General features: G+C 38.9%; 2 protein-coding genes across 3 annotated transcripts in view; both read right to left on the bottom strand.

Moving 5' to 3' along the window:
- Positions 1 to 13,793, bottom strand: part of acss2 (acyl-CoA synthetase short chain family member 2) — a 56,515-nt gene extending 42,722 nt beyond the window's left edge. Inside the window, exon 1 of the mRNA XM_037773207.1 lies at positions 13,772 to 13,793. The gene's annotated coding sequence lies outside the window, so the exon portion shown is untranslated. The remainder of the gene's footprint in view (positions 1 to 13,771) is intronic.
- LOC119490060 (microtubule-associated protein RP/EB family member 1-like) lies at positions 2,176 to 14,031 on the bottom strand. 2 transcript variants are annotated; one of them, XM_037773250.1, is made up of 7 exons: positions 13,871 to 14,031; positions 11,440 to 11,570; positions 8,818 to 8,963; positions 4,960 to 5,191; positions 4,752 to 4,873; positions 4,463 to 4,615; positions 2,176 to 2,749 (listed from the first exon to the last, which is right to left on the bottom strand). In XM_037773250.1, exons 2-7 carry the CDS (start codon positions 11,558 to 11,560, stop codon positions 2,705 to 2,707), a joined length of 819 nt encoding a protein of 272 aa, XP_037629178.1. In that variant the 5' UTR covers positions 11,561 to 11,570; positions 13,871 to 14,031; the 3' UTR covers positions 2,176 to 2,704. The 2 variants fall into 2 exon arrangements, with proteins under 2 accessions (XP_037629178.1, XP_037629179.1); XM_037773251.1 differs by having other exon boundaries at positions 4,981 to 5,191; positions 13,871 to 14,030.
- Between the last annotated feature and the right edge of the window lie 4,714 nt (positions 14,032 to 18,745).

An 18,745-nucleotide genomic window follows, 5' to 3' on the forward strand; every position in this document is an offset into this window, starting at 1 on the left:
AAACACAAAAATAGAACTAACAGTACAAACATTTGCCCAAAACAGCAGAGACTTACATTAAAGTAAAAATAATAAAAGAAAATAAAGAAAAATGCTATTATGAATAAGGCCATTGATAAAGTTATGTATTCCAATAACAACTGTTAACAGTAAGTGTGGAATCAACATTAATGTGTTGTTTCAAATCAGGTACAAATATGTCAAAAAAGACATTTTCTACAGAGTACAGTGAAAAAAAAAAACTGGTCTCAAATCAGATCAATACACAATATCAGTATTGAAGTTGGTCAATCGGGGAGTGGAAACAGGAACAAAAGAGGAACCCGTCTTGAATTCCCAGAAAGGAATCTGCCTTCAGTGTGGCAACTCATTGATCCCACATCTTTTAAAACTAAATCCAAGATTCAGCCTGAAAGAAGCACATGAGCCACTTTCACAGCTCAGCCGTCGGTCTCGACCACGGACGGCTACATGTGGTGAACGCACCGGTGATCGGCCGCGGTCGGAGCTCACAGTGTTTGTAACGTGGCTGCTCTGGATCAGGAAGTATTCTCATTGGCTGAGGCCTGAGTAAGGGCCACTGGTAGAAAACAGTGCATGTGCCTTAAAACAGACTCAACATACAAAACAATCACTTTTTTTAACTGAACACTGGCAGGTTGATCAAAAGGCCGCCGTCACACATCGACTCTCCTGGAGTTTAAGAATCGCACGTTTGAGAAGCCTGAAATGTGAACGTCGAGGTCGAGCGGGAAATGGAAGCAAAAAAAAAACTTCTGCTACAAAAACAGCAACGCTTTCTACATCCCAAAATAATCATTCCAACAGTGATCGTTTAGTGAGCGTGAGAGAAAAACAAAACTAAACCAATGAATAAAGTTGCGAGCGTGACTGACAGGTGCCCAAAAAACCATTTCAAAACACACAAAAACCAGCTCAACAGGACATAAATCAGGAGGGTGTCTGTCCTTGGTGGAGAGAAAAAGGCCAAGAGAAGACCCGACTGCTGCCTTGTCCCAGACTAAACCCTGAGCCCTTCAGAGTCAAAGTGTGACACCCACGAGTGCTTTTTTACATCGGCTACAGCAATCTGGCAAAGCCTGCTGGCTCCGTGACGTTTGATTTATACCGTTTCTTGTTGTCGGGACCAGAGGCCTGTACTACGAAGCAAGTTCAACATACCCAGGGTGTCTTCTCGTCATCTGGTTATCTAACCCTAAACAACGAGATCACGCTAAGTCACCGCCTACGACGGTAGTTATCAAGCCAGAGGTTCTCAGTCAGACTATGAGCGCGTTCACAGACACGACAAGTTTACTGTCAGCAGAGCGGCACATTTCATAAACTATAATATTAGACAAGTACGAATACGTTAAACACATAATCAGACTAATAATAACACAGTTGAAGCTGCCAAATGCAGGAAGGACAGCTGGCAAAAGAAACAATTGTCAATGTGTTAATTAACAGATTTATTAATTTAATGGCCTGAAAAGTCACATATATTCATCTAGATGTATAGATTACAGTAGCTTATATTATATTGATTATGTTGTGGTGTGTTTGACTATTTCAGCCTTCTTTCAGCTGCGTCCCCGGCGGTGTGAAACGGACTCAAGACCAAGTAAAAACAATAAATATAAAACATATTTCAAAGCCAGCTGTCCTTCCTGCATCTGTCAGTTTAAACTGTGTTGTTTTTTAGTCTGGTTATGACTCTAACTTCTTCATATGTGTGTAATATTATCATACGATCTGCTCAGGAGCTCTGATTGGTCAGTAGGAGGTGCTTTTATACGAGTTGATCTCTTATCTGGAACATAACCTGCTCTGGAGCCGGTCAGGTGCTCAGCATCAGTTACCATGGCGATCTACCCCGGTAAGAAGTGAACCACCGTTGTAGGACAGAAAACCCTGAAGGGTTAAACCGAAGTTACCTCGCTTACCGCTTCGTAGTACAGACCTCTGTGAGCAAAAACACACCTCAGCTTTGGTTCAAAATTATGCAAAACTAAGAGCACTAGTTGGGAATGTGTGTGTGTGTGTGTGTGTGATATTTTTTTCATCGTCCTCTAAATGAATTGTCAACAGGAGAGGCACAAAACGGCGGCAGTGCCATCATACAAAAACAATCAGGGTTAGTTTGGGACAAAGTGATTGGTGAAGTGACAGCCGGGTCCTTCAGAGGTTCTTCATGTTTTATTCTTTTCAAATTGAATATTTTTTTTTTGTTAAACACACACATATACACACATTCTCTCTCTCACACACACACACACACACACACACACACACACACACACACGCACGCACACACACGCACGCACACACACGCACGCACGCACAGAGAACATCACCGTGTTTTTCACACTCAAGTCCATTAAAAAACCAGATCAGTACTGCTGCACAATCTGGTTTTGGGAAGGATGGGATTACAGGGGAGGGAGCGGAGGAAGAAGAGGCAGTGACCGAGGCTTCGTTGATTGTTGGTAAAAAGATGTTTCAGTAAGGAAGGAGCTGAGCTGTACGGCGGCTGGGGTCTGGGTTCAGGAGAGGATAGGGGTTCGGGTATGGGGGGGAGGGGGGCACAAGTCGAGATCAGGTTTGGTGTTGGATATAAAACCAAACAGGCCGTCTTGGCTTGAGGAAGGATCTCGAGGTGGGTTTGTAGACCAGAGCATCCAAGTGAAAAGTTGGTTGATTATTAAAACTCCTCCTGCTCCTCAGCATCCGGTATCACGAAACCCTCCTGGAGAGAGAGAGAGAGAGAGAGAGAGAGAGAGAGAGAGGGAGAAAATGTTTTTCCAGGAAAAGACCCAAAGTAAACGCTGTAAGCGGACTACTTGATGACTATAAGCAAACTATTTAAAAAGGGACTGTTTGTAACTTCTTCCAGGTATAAATCATTGCTGGTCGGTGTCTCATGGTCTCTCGTGTGTCTCCGCTGTTCAGACTCATGCTCCAACACAAACTCCAGTGAAGCACCAAAACCTCTTGGTTGTATCTAGTGAAGCCTGTCTGTTAAACAGTGTTGGCCGCAGTCGGAGGACGCGGGGGAGACCGTAGCTTTGGTCTCCAGGACCGGAGTCTCTGCTCCTCTGCTCCTCTGCCTGCCTTCACTCACACACCGCGCTCCTTCTCTCTCTCTCTCTCTCTCCACCTCTCACGTGCATGCTGCTCACTCCACACTGCAGAAGAGTTAGTTTAGCTCTGAGAATATCTAGTGAATGTTCAGTGGACGTTTGTGCAGAAATAACTGCTGCAGCTCCTCCAGACCAACAGAGGTTTCCCGTGTCTTGTGAAGTGACGGGGCTCCGCAGAGAGAAACGTTATCGTCTCCGACCAAAACTCCGGCGTCTCCCCCGTTCCCTCCGGCCGCGGTCAGGAGGCTGAGGCAGGAAAAGCCAACACTAGGATCAGCATTGATTCATGGAGAGACCTTGGTCTGGTCAGCTAACATTACTGCCAAGCAGCTGAAATATAGAGTGATATTGTGCTTTTAGCTGACGTGTGTCTCCTCACTGTGTTGAGTGATGCTCCTTCATGTCTATGTAGAGCGAGCACAAGTGCCAGCAACAGGACGCTGACTTTAGTTGACTTAACGGACACAGGTGAAGCTGTTAACAAGACATTTCTGATTCTTCCGTAGAGTCCCTTTAAACAGCCTTTGTAAAGGAATGATTCTGTCCCAAGCTGTTTGATCACTATAAGCGGGTCCACTGTACTTTGTTTATTTTTAACGTTAAGCACCAGAACACCAACCAAACTTCCTTGATTGTGAAACTATTTGGCAATACAACGATTCAGATTTTCGGATCAACATTTCGGGCTTTGCAGAAGCACAAAGAAAAAGTGAAACATAAGTAAGCAAAATAAAATAAAAAATGAGAACAGAAGTAAAAATAAAAACTATTACAAGATCAATTCAAGTGATATACATACAGAGTACTGCACCATGAGCTAACAGTGCAGTACTGCAGTGACATAATGGCGTGGTTAATAGCAGCAGGTCGGCCGCTGAGAGCGAGCTGCATGCCATTCCTCTGCAGGAATTCACAACGGCATCAGCAGTTGTTAACAGCAGAGCAAATGGGCTTTAATCTGCTGTTGAACTCACAACATGCTGGTTTATTTTAAAGAAGAAGGTTGGCGACCGTTTTAGATGTTAGAGGAAGAAGATATATATCAGGCTTTGATACCTGTTAGTATTAATAGTATTAGTATTCATTCACTGTTGGTTTTGGTCTTTTCATGGGATTTATTGACAAATATATAAAAACACAGTAAAGGCGTCACGATTTCGTTTCTAAAACGGAAATCGATCGATCATCGGCCATTCTCTCTTATAAAATGATTTATGATGGTAGTTTTTAAAGCAAGTACATTCATTTCTAGTCTTTATATCCATCGACTGTTTCTTAGCCTTCAGACTGAATTACATAAAAGCAGAAGACAAACTCACGTCTGTGGCGTAGAGGATGTCGATGATCCTCTGCAGCGTCGGGTCGCCCTCGCCTTCCTTCTCCTGGCAAATCAGCTCAATATTCCGCAGCTTACCAAAATAAAAGTCTCTCTCCTTCTCTATGTCCTGAACGGTAGATTTCAGGATCTCCACCTGTTTGGGGGGGGAAGGGCCAAAACAACATCAAGTTTTGTTTCTACTTTTTCACTTTACGTGTCCTCTTTGAAGACACAAATAAAGCTCATTTTAGTCTCTCTCAGCAGTGATCATATGAAGATGGTGTGCTGACCTCATTCATGAGCGTATTCGTGAGCTCCGACCTCTCCTCGTCGGATCCTCCCATCCCCGGCTTCCTCATGCTGACGTTGGCCAACTTGGGCGCTACCTTGGCAACAGGTGGCCTCTGAGGAGCTGAAGAGGTCAGAAAAAGGTTATTAACTAGAGAAGAAGTTTTACTTAACAGCATTTCCCCATTTAATTCAAACCATGTGACCCACCAGACAAACCGGGGCTCTGACCTTGACTGAAGGCCTTTTTGGGGTTTCTGGCGAGAGCTGACGTGGCGACGGGGATGGGCATGGAGTCCTGGCCCTGGCCCTGGCCCTGCCTCGCCTCCACCGGGTCGTAGTCTTTCCCATCGTAGTTGGCATCAAAGAACTTCTTAAACCACTGGACGAACTCAAAGTTGTCCTGGAACTTGCCCTTCACCAGTTTGTCTACTGGAATGATCTGGAAGCAAAGAGAGACGGTCAGGACCGGGATGTTTGGACAGACGTCTGCCTGGTAGCTTCAGGTTAAATGAGCTCTCATTTCTCCGTCACCGCTGGTAATGTTACATTTTCAGTATCACCGCCGGTACAGTTCATGTGTTTTAGTATCAAAATCAAACCTTTACACACATTGCAGCATAAAATACATTACAGAATGCAGATGCAGTGATGCTGAACACCTGACCTGCTCCGGAGCAGGTCATGTTCCAGATAAGAGATCAACTCGTATAAAAGCACCTCTTACTGACCAATCAGAGCTCAGTGCGCAGATCTTATGATAATATTACACACATATGAAGAAGTTAGAGTCATAATCAGACTAAAAACAACACAGTTTAAACTGACCGATGCAGGAAGGACAGCTGGCTGTGTGCTGTGGGTGTTTCCCGCTTTGAATTATATTTTATATTTATTGTTTTTACTTGGTCTTGAGTCTGTTTCACACCACCGATTATTTTTTTATTTGCTTTTATCGCAGTCCCTGTAAGATCCAACATCAGAGCAGTACTTTGAGAGGGCACATTTCTTAGCAAATGTAATAAAGTATTGGCTGAGTTAATCTCTGAAGGATAAGGAACGGAAGGCGTGGATACGACCTGCACCCTCACATGTTAAATCCAGCGTGGTAAACACTACACATCCAGTAAAGGATGGAAACACTTTGGGTTTCACACATTGACCGGAAAAGCAGAGCTAAACATCACGGCTAAAGCTGCATGCTAACTCTGTCACAGACAGGAAACGTTATGGTGTGGCGGTAACGTGGCGGTGGAGCCGGCCGTCGCTCTCGTCTCCGTGGTCAAATGGGCCTACGCTACGACTGTAGAGCACCCAGATACTGACATGTCTGTTCTCTGCATTGAAACGGCCCCGATGGAGCTGACCATGGATGGATAAAGAGAACGGAGCTGACGGGAGAGCTAGAGACCACCTTGGAGAAGTTAGAGGAAGTAGACACGTGGGACTACGTCCGCTTTTCAAAATAAGATGTTAAAAGGGAACTGTATATACAAAATACATCTATGGAAATCAGATTAATGGATTATATTCACCAGAAGTATAAAACATTACATGTCCCTTATAGATTAAAAAGAAAATACCACTAATCTGTGAGGGAAATGTCTTTATTCTTTGATTTTTAGGTTGCTGAAAAAAATATAATAAATAATTCCTGACAATGATCCTGATATATTTGACTTCAGGACATCTCTGACTACGTACATGCTGAACATTTTTACCGGATTCATTTAGAGATTTTTCAAAGTAAAAGTCCCTAGAAGTGTTTGATTCAACTTTTCCCCCATGGTTTAGTGTTAAAAAAGTTAACAACAATCGCAATAAATCGTAATATTGAATCGCAATACTTAAAAAACACAATACATATCGAATCAGCACCCAAGTATTATGATAGTCTCGAATCAGGAAGTAGGTGTATCGTCCCAGCACTAGTAAATATATGTGCATTATTAAAACTAAATGCAAATATAACATAACTATCAAAGAAATCACAAACTCAAGTATAGAGAACATCAGATTACTGCATACCATGTCATTTTTTTAATTAATACATTTTTACATTTAAACATTTATAATTAATCAAAAATAATTTTAAGTTCCATGTTCTGTCATCTATTATTCCGTTACTCTTCCTGGTGTTTTAGATTTTTACCGTGGTATCGTCTCAGTATTGGTATTGAGTTATTTAAGCAGCGTATCGTATCAACACTAGTCTTCGGTACTGCACACGTTAAACACAAAGCTGACCAGAATCGAAGCCACAGTGAAGAAAAGAGAGCAGCAGTAAAAACCAGCAGCAAACCCAATTACTCAGCGCTGGAGGAAGCTGACATCATTAGACAATACACAAAGCGAAGTCCACAATGCCGGGGATTATAACGCTGAACAGCCATGAATACACCGATGGTCTCTACATGTTCAAGCATCTGTTACACCGATCTATGAATCAACACCGTCCAGAGTACAGATCTACAGTAACGAGTTAAAACAAATGGACAGCAGGAAGAAAGGACATTGAAACATGAATTAATGATGGCTGCTTTGTCAATAGTCCTGCAAGCTACTGCGTGTTCTGTCTGGAAACAAATGATGACTAAGCTGGATCTGCCCTGCCCTTTTTAAAGCTTTGTTGGCAATATCAAGACATTACAAAGCATCCAGGGCTGCAATGACAAATACTGTTGCATTGTCTATTAAAAAAAAGCTTCTGATAGTGAAGAATACAACTGGAACATAGCGTACTGACTTACAAAGGACACATACGTGCCTCTTTTCACAAGGCAGCAGCTGAACAATGTGTTAAAACAAAACACATGCTCATACCAGGTCAAATAAACCATGATTATTTGATTCCAGTAAACAAAACAGGGATTACAGTTAAATTTGTATGTCTGCCTATGAATTGGTGTCTCATTACTTTGTGACAGATGAAACGAGTATATTTACACGCACACACCCAGTCTAAAGAGTGACAGACGAGCCAACAAAGTGCTCAGAAAAAGAGTGACTCATGACCAGATCATCAGAGGCAGCTCAGCTGGTTGGGAGGAGATGACGGGAGGTGCAGTTTGCATACCAGTAAGGAACGACTGGTGAGGTTACTCTTAAAACATCTTAGTAGGGGAAAAAAAATAAAAAAATCGATTCACCTATGTATCACGTTTATTATTTACGATTTTGAAATAGATTTTTTAAAGTTTTTTTACCGAGTACAACGAATAAACTGTTTACCTCACTTTGTGGAAGTGACTGGGATCATTCTGTTATGTGTAACAACAACAACAGGCATACTCAGGTTGGACTTAAACATTACTTTCCTAACTTTGTAAAACAAAATGTAACAAATATATAATTTTTTTTATTTTATTTATACAATTTTAATTTGTATTTATTATTAAAATAATAAATCATACACCAGTAACTTGGTAAAAAAAAATCTTTTAAAATAACAGAATTTCTTATTTATTATTAAAATAATAAATCATACACCAGCAACTTGGTAAAAAAAAAAAGTCTTTAAAATTAACAGAATTTTTTATTTTTTATTAAAATAATAAATTGTACACCAGTAACTTGATTCGAAATTTTCAAAAAAAAAAAATGTTTTTATTTAATTAAATAATCAATCATTCACCAGCAAATTGGTAAAAACATCTTTAAAATTTAAATGGATTACAATTCAGGTGTAAACCTTTTTAATGCAGCAAAAAGTTGGTCAACATTTAAACAGGAATTAAAATTCCAGTATATAACGTATATAAACATAGAATAGAATAGATCAGCTCCATTGTCACCGATATCTGATCCAGCTATTTGAGTCAGTATCGGTCCGATATCCGATCCGGTATCAGTACATCCCTAATTATAATAATATTTGTTTAAAATTTCTCTTTTTACCCCCAAAGAGACTCAAGAGAGAAGTCAACCAACAACAAAATGTGCCCTCTAATACCAGAAATTCCCTCATATATTTCCAGACCATGTGCTGTATGAAGGATGCTGTACATGGTCACGTGATTTGAAGCTGACATGTTCATGCTGTACAGAGGCTGCGTGTTGTTACCTTACCTTGTCGATTACCATCTTTTTGAAGGAAAGCTGCAGAAGCTTGAAGTTGTGGATGTATTCATGCTCCAGCTTGGCACCAAATTTAACTTTCTTCAGAGGCACAGAGCCGGTAAACAGCATGTCCATGAACTGGCAGTAGGCAGAACCTGAATGATTGAAATGAGCCACAAAAAGAAATCCTCTTAATGTCCAATACAGTAAAATCCTTATTAGGACTGAGTGTGTGCTGCATGGCAAGAAATCAGGGATGCCTCAAAAACAAGAAGAGTAACAGAAAAGGATAAAAAACAGAGCTCACTTTCCTTTCAACTGAGAACAGAGAAAAGCAACAGACATGTATTTATTTAAAACATGACTGCGTACTCACAAACCATCACTTTAGCTCTTTTAAAACATTTTCTGTCTGAACTGTTGGTCAATGAACGGCAGCCGTGTACACTAATTGTGTGTTTTTTATCAAATAAAAGGCATTGATTGATACTGAAAACCGCAAATTCAGCACCAATATTCAACACTTTCAGACAACACAGCCCTAATCCTGATCCAACACTGTCACGATACCTGGGTGCCGACTCGATATGTATTGCAATTCCACAAGTATTCGATATTACGATTTATTATAATTTTTGTTAACTTTTTTAACACTAGACCATGAAGGGGACCACTTTGGAAAATCTCTAAATTAATTCAGTAAAAATGTCTGATTTTCAACCCAAATATCAAAGAATAAAGACATTTCCCTCACAGATTAGTGTTATTTTCTTTTTAATCTATAAGGGACATGTAATGTTTTATACTTCTGGTGAATATAATCCATCAGTCTGATTTCCATAGATGTATTTTGTATATACAGTTCCCTTTGTTAACATCTTATTTTGAAAAGCGGACGTAGTCCCACGTGTCTACTTCCTCTAACTTCTCCAAGGTGGTCTCTAGCTCTCCCGTCAGCTCCGTTCTCTTTATCCATCCATGGTCAGCTCCATCGGGCCGTTTGAATGCAGAGAACAGAAATGTCAGTATATGGGTGCTCTACAGTTGTAGCGTCGGCCCATTTGACCACGGAGACGAGAGCGACCGCCCGGCTCGACCGCAACGTTACCGCCATACAATAACGTTTCCTGTGCGTGACAGAGTTAGCATGCAGCTTTAGCTCTGCTCTGTCTAGCTCTGCTTTTCCTGTCAATGAGTGAAACCCAAAGTGTTTCCATCCTTTACTGGATGTGTAGTGTTTACCACACTGGATTTAACATGTGAGGGTGCAGGTCGTATCCACGCTGACCCTCCAACGTCTTATACTTCCTCGTTTCGGCTTGCTGCAGTTTGTTTTGGTTGACGGATACGGAACGGATATGACGTCACGTTACTCAGACTACAACAATAAAAGCAGTAACTTCCTTCAACCTCCACATAGACTCAAATGAAGCAAATATATCGATTCTGGCAATAAAAAAATGTATTTCAAAATCATAAAAAAGAAAATTGTGATACATCGGTGAATCGATTTACTCCTAGCCTATCCATACCAAATCCCAAACTTTCGTATTTCACAATGTTTTCTTCCCCGCAGCCGTTTTGATTTCTGCGAATTTTGGATGCCGATAAAAACAAACCAACCAATAAACTAAACTTTTGCTCACAGGATCAATAGATTTGCTTGGACGTCAGTGTCATGATTCTGTTTATGGAGCTCTGATCGTTGCTGGACCGCCGCGTTACAGGTGTGTTCCAACACGCAAGAGAAAATGGACTATTTCCTGCAATGTTTCTGTAAGTTACTAGTAACAATAATTACAATGTCAACGTTATGAAAGAAGCTTTGATGCTTCAAACGATCCGTTACAGCCTTATTATTATTATCAGCCTATTATTGCTATTACCAGCATTGGAAGCGTATGAACTCACTGTCCTTCCTTGAGAAATTCAGGGAGCCCGGGAGTTAAGCTGACCATTAAGCCTTGTATTAAAGGCCTTGCATCCCATAATAATAAACTCACAGGCTACATATGATCCAGTGCAATAAGCTCAGCATTTGCACATTACAGTAACATGCTTCATAGGAAATGCGACCACTTTTCTACACAGACCTGCACACTTGGAATAATAATGAGCCCGTCTCCAATGTGTAGAGTTGAGTGTGGGTTTATTATAGTAAAAACAACTTTTAACTTATATTTATTCTATTATTATTATTATTATTAACTTATCTTAGGCCTTAAGACAGTAAACATTAGCACACTGTGTACAGTTTGCTCATTGTGATTCATTTCAGTTAAAATTTTTGAACTGGGCAAGTTTTGAAACTGCTACTATAAATCAAAGTTTTCCTAGTTTATCTTTAATGAAACAAAACCTCAACCTACAGGAACATGTTTTATCGGGTCATGTGCTAAAAACAGAAGCGTCAGTGTTTTTCCTCTCACATTCAAATCACCATATTCAGCCTCAGCAGCTACTGGCCTACTGTTTCACAACACCAGTACAATCACACAGTCATGCAAAATATCACGCATGCTTACACTGATCCCGGAACGGTTTCAAGAGGTCTGACAACCGTCCATTAATGAAACATATCTGGTCCTCCCATGACAAGGGAAAAAAAAAATAAAAGAAGTCATGAGTTACCTGTACACAGCATTTCTATCTTGGTGAGGTTCATCTTTAGAGAGTCATTGATCCAGACCAACATGTCATGACGACTCAAGTTGTCACTGGTCACTGAGGTCGAGTACACGTTCACAGCCATCGTCGGTCACCTGCGGACACAGAGAAGAGAACAATTGTGAGAAAAATTTACATGATGACAGGTTTATCTGTCGGAGCAGCTGGTAGAGCAGACTAACTAACTAACTGGACACAGTCAAGTGAACCAGACATCTCATTTTAGATTTGCTTGTGGTTAAAAACCTTCTCACACAACCCAGCTTCTGGCTTTTAGACAAGGAAAACGGTTGCACTGTTGACACACCCAAATATGCTGACATGATCCAAAACAATACTTTATAATAAGCACGATTCATAATTTGTCTTCGACCCATAATTGCCAACCTTTAAGGATGTGATGGTGAGGAAATTTTCCCACCGATTAAAATAAACCCGTGACAACACCAGCGTTACTGATTACACCGGACATTTTACAAGAAAAGATGACGGTCAACATGTGTAGAGCGTTTACTTTGAAAAAAACAACGACAAAAAAGTAACCGAGGTTTTAAGTCATCATGTTTGCAATACAATCATATTACAGATATATGTAATGTCTCCAGTGAGGTCTCTAGTTACAGCTCACACAGCCTCCGCTGTGGCTCATCTCCAGGACAGACCAGGCCAGTTATTTCCTCAACAGCTGAAAGTAATAGCTGAGGCCTTATAGGAATAACCGTTCTCCTCAGTTGTAGTCGACTATTGTATCTGGATGAACAAAAAATTTGACCCTGGTAGATGATTTCACATGTAAATGAGAAATAACACTATAAATAAGCAAGCATTCTGTCATGTGTCAGTGAAAAATACTCAATCATATGAATCACCTGCGTATCAAGTTAGTCTTATTGTATATACAGTATATATGTATGTATTCATCTGTTTGTGTATGCATGTGTACATTTATACACATGTAAGTATATCTCTTATTTTCACAAAAAGCCCTTCTAGGGACAGGTGTTGTAAATTAGCATCCGCTGTAAGCACTATGATACTGGCATCAGATAGCTGTTTTTAAGTTGTCTATGTACATTGTATTGGTCCCTATTAAATAAACCATGAAGAAGATATATTTGTTTTTTATCACCTTGTTTTACCATTTTACCACTTTATTATTATTGATATGTTCTGTGATGTTGTGTTTCAACGGTTACCATATTTTTTACTTTATTTATCTTTATCTTAATTTATCTTAATGTCTTGTGAAGCACTTTGTAACATCAGTTTTGAAAAGTGCTATATTAATAAACTGTATTATTATTATTATTATCATTATTTAAGTACGGTTTTGAATGCAGGACTTTGATTTGTAATAGAGTATTTTTACAGTGTGGTATTACTACTTTTAACGTTACTTAAGTAACTGACAATATCTGATTACTTCTTCAACCATTGAATATTTAATATGAATTTATTATGAATTTAATAAACCTTATTTAGATTTCTGACTGTTTGTCACGAATCTTTAAATATCACAACATGAAGACTAATTGAGAAATGATGTGTTCACAACTTGTTATTGTGAATAATAGCCAGTAATAAAGATAGTGCTGGTTAGCTGCTGAGCTGAGTGAGAGTCAGCTGGATGCAACAGGGCCTCTGGTAGACACTAGTGAGCTAGCTGTTAGCTGTTAGCTGTTAGCTCTGCGGCTCCCATCAGACTGGATGAGCAGTTAGCTCACTAACAAGCTACCACCTGACAACTCATTACATTAGCACCACATTTAACATGTATCAGAGACCAATATGTTGCTATAATTCAGCTACAGTTCTGTCAGCGGCTGAAACCCTCGACTACCGGCTGCTGAGAGCTGTTCCTACTGATGCAGCCGGACACTGGGAGGTGTTTCCCCGCCCTGAACTCACCCAGCAGCCCGCTAGCTGCAGTTAGCTTCAGTCAAGGCCTATGAAAGGAGGTGACGACACTGGTCTTGGTAAAGCGGTACAGCGCATGCGCAACGTAACTCAAGCTGCGTTGCGATTGGCTCAATTTCGACGAGTGCAGACTAGATTCTACTGCGCATGTGCAATGCCCGCCAAAATATGACGTGTGACCCAGCCTCCTTTAATAGGCCTTGACTTCAGTTAGCTTCAGTTAGCTTGTCACCGTTAATGCGGTAAACGTTCAGTCTCGTAGCCACAATGAGTTCGCTTCGTCCGGCTAACCGTTACAGGAGCGGACTGAATGAGCTGCTTTAACTCTGAATCAACACGGTTTGGTTCCTGCTCGTCACAAGGTAGCATGCAAGCTAACAAGCTAACATCTAAGCTAGCAGAGCCTCGCTGAGCTCCTCTCTCTCCTGCCGGCTCACAGCGCTCCATGCCGCCGCGCCGCCGCGCCGCTCAGTCCTACCTGCAGCGGGTCGGTGAGTTTATTCTGTATCTCGGCTGTAACTCGGTGTCATATAAAGCTCTCTCTGGTTTGGATGTTAGAGTCACTTCTGCTTTCTCTCTTCTCCTTCTTCTCCTTCTTCTCCTTCTTCAGTCTGCCGGCAGCGGAACAACCGACTAATGGACGTCAGTGACGGGGCCGACGGGTAACGCCTAGACGTAACGACGTAACGACGTAAAGACGTAAAGACGGCGTGACGCTTTGTTGCGTAGACGTATGAATGAGGTAGTTCCTAGAAGGGAACCCGGGAACCGGAACCCGGGAACCGGAACCCGGTGTTTTTGATGTTTTCTGCTGTTACTATGTATACTGTAATTTTGAAAAAAAAAAATTTAATTAATTAATTAATAAAAAATAAAAAAAAGATAAGAAAGGAACCCGGAAGTTAAATCAGGTAAAAGAGGTGTCATTTAAGTTTGTTTTTGTTTTTTTTATTTCAAAATGACAGTATCCATAGTAACAGCAGAAAACATTAAAAACACTTACATACAAAAGAAGCGAAAACATAAACAAAGAGCTGTGTCAAACATAAAAAGACAACAGAAATGAAACAAAACCAACATAAAATAAAAAATAAATAAAAAATAAGTAGATAATAATAAAAAAGACCACGTGAGAGCATGACAATAATTCCACTTAAAAGCATTAAAGATATTACATACATTCATTGTTTTCATTGCTTTTTTGTTTTGTGAGGAAAAAATTGTTGACAGATATAATTCCATTTCTTTCATAAATACAAAGAAATTAGGCTTTTTTTTGGTAAATTTACACTTGTGAATATGGAACTTAGGTGTCATTTAAGTTGATCCAAAGATTCTATCCAGTGAAACATTTCTTACAGAAGTTAAAGAGTGACATATAGATGTAAATTGTTCCTTCTGCGAATCACATCCTAAAACTTGCTCTCATTTATTCTGTTCTTGTAAATTTACATGTGAATTGTGGAAAGATGTCAATAATTTTATACTTGTTAACATTTTCTCAGATTTTGCACTGTACTATAGAAATATTATATTTGGTTGCTATGGTTACAGTGACAAAGACAGTAATGTATTTTTTCTTATTAATTTAATTTTAATTCTCAGCAAGTTCCACATTAACAAGTGTAAAAAAGCCTAATTTCTTTGTATTTATGAAAGAAATGGAATTATATCTGTCAACAATTTCTTCCTCACAAAACAAAATAGCAATGAAAACAATGAATGTATGCAATATCTTTAAAGTTTTTAAGTGAAATTATTGTCATACTCTCGCGTGGTCTCTTTTTTTTTATTTTTTATTTTTTTATTTTAAATTTAAAAGTGTTTAGAAGGCAACCCGCAAGCTGGGGCAACTCTCGCGAGATTGAGCTCGAATAGTTAAAGTTAAGATAGGTCGTCGGGCAGCGGGTCTCGCGAGAGTTTCTGCAAGTTTACTCTACGGCAGGGGTGCCCAATACGTCGATCGCGATCTACCGGTCGATCGCAAAGGTAGTGTGGGTAGATCGCATGGCATTAAAAAAAAAAAAAAATATAGACGTCAGCTTATCAGAGCAGATTGAGAACTGTCTGTCAGAGTTTGACAGACGCTTTCAAGACTTTGTTTTACTGGAGCCAGTCGCTACATTCACGTGCTACCCTTTTCGGGAAGATGCTGAGGCTGATTCACTCGCATCAAAAATTGCAACACTGTTTCACCTGAACTCATCTGGAGTGGAGGATGAGATTTTGACACTACAAGCTGACATTCAGCTTCAGTCCAGGGCTCATGGACAGTTCTGGAACTTCCTCACAGAGGAAAAGTACCTCAACATGAGGAAATGTGCTACCTCCTTCACTGCATTATTCGACTCCACTTATTTATGCGAGTCAGCCTTTTCCCACATGAAGATTATTAAGTCCAAATACCGTTCCACCTTGACTGATGATCATTTGGAAGTGTGCTTGAGGCTGGCTATCAGCAGCTACTGTCCGGACTATGCATCCCTGGCTGATTCCATTCAGTGCAAGTCATCAGAGTAAGGTAATGACAAAATGTACAGAGTTATATTGTACAATATGGGTTCATGCAGTTATGCAAGGTACACCAACATATATTGTACATATAAAGAATACTCAATATATTTATAAATAAATATATGTTTTGCATTTTTATAGTAGGTAGATCATTTTGACTTGGTCATTTTATAAGTAGCTCGCATGCTGAAAAAGTGTGTGCACCCCTAATCTACGGGATACCTTCTAGACTCGAGTTGTTGGGCTTTTTTAGTTCCTCATAACTTTTATTGAATTGAATGAGAAGTACCCCAATATTTACCTAAAAAATTATCTTAAATTGCTGTATTATAAACATTATATGCTAAAATATCATGAAATGGTTAAAATAGGGCCCTCAGGCTTGAGAAGCAGCTGCTCTTCATCAGAGGAGGAAAACCAACTAATAGAAGACACTATTATTGCCCACACAGATGTAACCTGGTAGCTAATGTCATGATTCAGGGAGTTTTTCAAGAAATTTCAAATAAGTTATTTGATAATTATTATCTGTTTACCAGCAGACATGGACATAAAGCATATTAATTAACATTGTTTTCTTTTCCTGGAAATGTATTAAATAAATTACCAGCTATTTATTCAAGATTCAAGATTCAATCCCTTTATTGTCATTGTGTAGTACAATGAAATTAGATTGTGACAATCACATAGGTGCTAAAAAAGATAATACAATATAAAATCTAAAAATACAATATGTATATTGATGAGATGGCAGTTTTGCCAGATTAGTTTTGCCAGATTATTGCAGAAAGTGTCTGTCAGATAATTATATAATTATTGCACAGCATCATATTATTATTGCACAAGTAATCAGCATGTTATTGCACATATCCGTAATTATTACTGCTTATTGGAAAAATAGCAGAATATAATTATTAAATCATACTTGTAATATATTTACAATAATAATAATAAAAGTCCAGAGTCAAGTCCCAAGTCAAGACAGCCAAACAAAGTAATTTTTGATAAATTGTGAGGTAAATATTGGGATAATTTGGCAGTAATTCAAAGGAAATTTCAAATAGGTTACTTGCTAATTATCACCTAATTACCATGAAATCTGTAGACCTGTAAAATGAAGGGTTACCAAACAATGTTTTTAACAATACATTTTGTAATTATAACATAAGTCTTAAGAGAATGTAGTACAATATAGACAAAGAGTTAGAAATAAAATAAAAAAATAAAGGTTATTTAGTTCCATGATAGATATTCATAAAATATAACATTCATATGAACCCACACAAGAGGTTTACTTAATCAGGTATAACATTGAAGAGTTAGCATACATTACTAGTTTTGTTTATTTTCTATTACAGGTTTTTTAATGTTATATTGTTTGAAGATACAGTATATGCTTAGATCTGTAAATGTAATATAAGATAAGATGAGAATTTCTTCAACAATTTCATAGCATAGGTCAAAAACACACCAAAGAGGTGATACACATAGGAGAGTGCCAGCGGCAGCAGTAACAAACCTCAACAACAGACAAGTGAAATAAGTGAAAGAGGTCATTCCCAGAATCACTGTGAGATTTTGTTCTTTTATTGGTCAACAGACTCAAGTCCAATTCAATCACTTGTACAAATAAAATACACAGCATGTCCCTCATTAAAAACTATCAATAAAAAACGTATCTGGTAGAGTACAGCGAGGAAGAGATGAATCCATCCCGCTGCCGTTTATGTGCAAAAACACTGTACAACCCACAAAATCCCACGTTCATGATACAATCATCCGTCAGAATAAATCATAGTATTCAGTGTTTTCTATACAACAATCAGTCGATTAGGCCTCAGCGGTTGAGGATCATCTCAAACACCTTATCAGCAAAACAAAAGTATAAAATATAAACATTTCATTCAGTATTGAACAATAATGTCAGTTTAAAAATAGCAGTATATTAAGACAATGACCATAAAACAAAGAATCACCTGACATTGAATGATGTGATTTCAGTTCCTCTGACACAGAAAAGAAACATCGTAGCACCACTTTTTAACAACAAATGAACCGCTGGTCAAAAAAAAACAAAGAGATAGTTTGTGGATTAAATCTTCTGTAGTATGAAAATACTGAATGACCAACTAACGAGGTTTTATGTCTCTATTTATGTCACATAACATTCATCGTTTCTCTGAAGTAAAATACAATACAGATGAATATTATTATTATTAGACAGCAGCTAACTGGCTTTTTGTTATTTTATTAGCACCACAGCAGCACAAAGACTCTTGAGTCCATCATAGTTTTGTTGGTGTAAAAGTGGCAGTGCACACACACACAAAATACACATAATAAAGTGTATTAAAATCAATTACTTTCATCTTCCCTGAGTAAATAAAACAATAAAAGATACCAAGAAAGAAGAAAAAGATGATAAAACGGATTAAAAAGACGAGGAAAGTCTGTGTCCGAACTATTCGTCTAACACTTTTATCAACACTGACAATTCAGTTAGTTTTGGCATAAAAAATAGAGGCAATGTTGGTGCAGAATATAACGTGTAGTTGTTATATGTAATTATATGTTATATGTAGTTATAATGTAATAAAAAACAATCTTTTCTCCTGGAAACATGATTAAAGTATCACAGCTCTCAGTTCAACATGATTCACACTTTTAAAAAATATCTAAAACATGGAGGTGGTGTATGACAGACTCTCCCTTTTCAACATCCGCCATGTGAACATTATTATTTCATGTCAAACAGTAACGGTACAAACTAATAGTTTAGATTATTGATTACACAGCCCTGGAGGAAATCAGCTGATATGACATCATCAACATTCAGCTC

The sequence above is a fragment of the Sebastes umbrosus genome, chromosome 6, assembly GCF_015220745.1.
Source record: "Sebastes umbrosus isolate fSebUmb1 chromosome 6, fSebUmb1.pri, whole genome shotgun sequence".
Classification (NCBI taxonomy): domain Eukaryota; kingdom Metazoa; phylum Chordata; class Actinopteri; order Perciformes; family Sebastidae; genus Sebastes; species Sebastes umbrosus.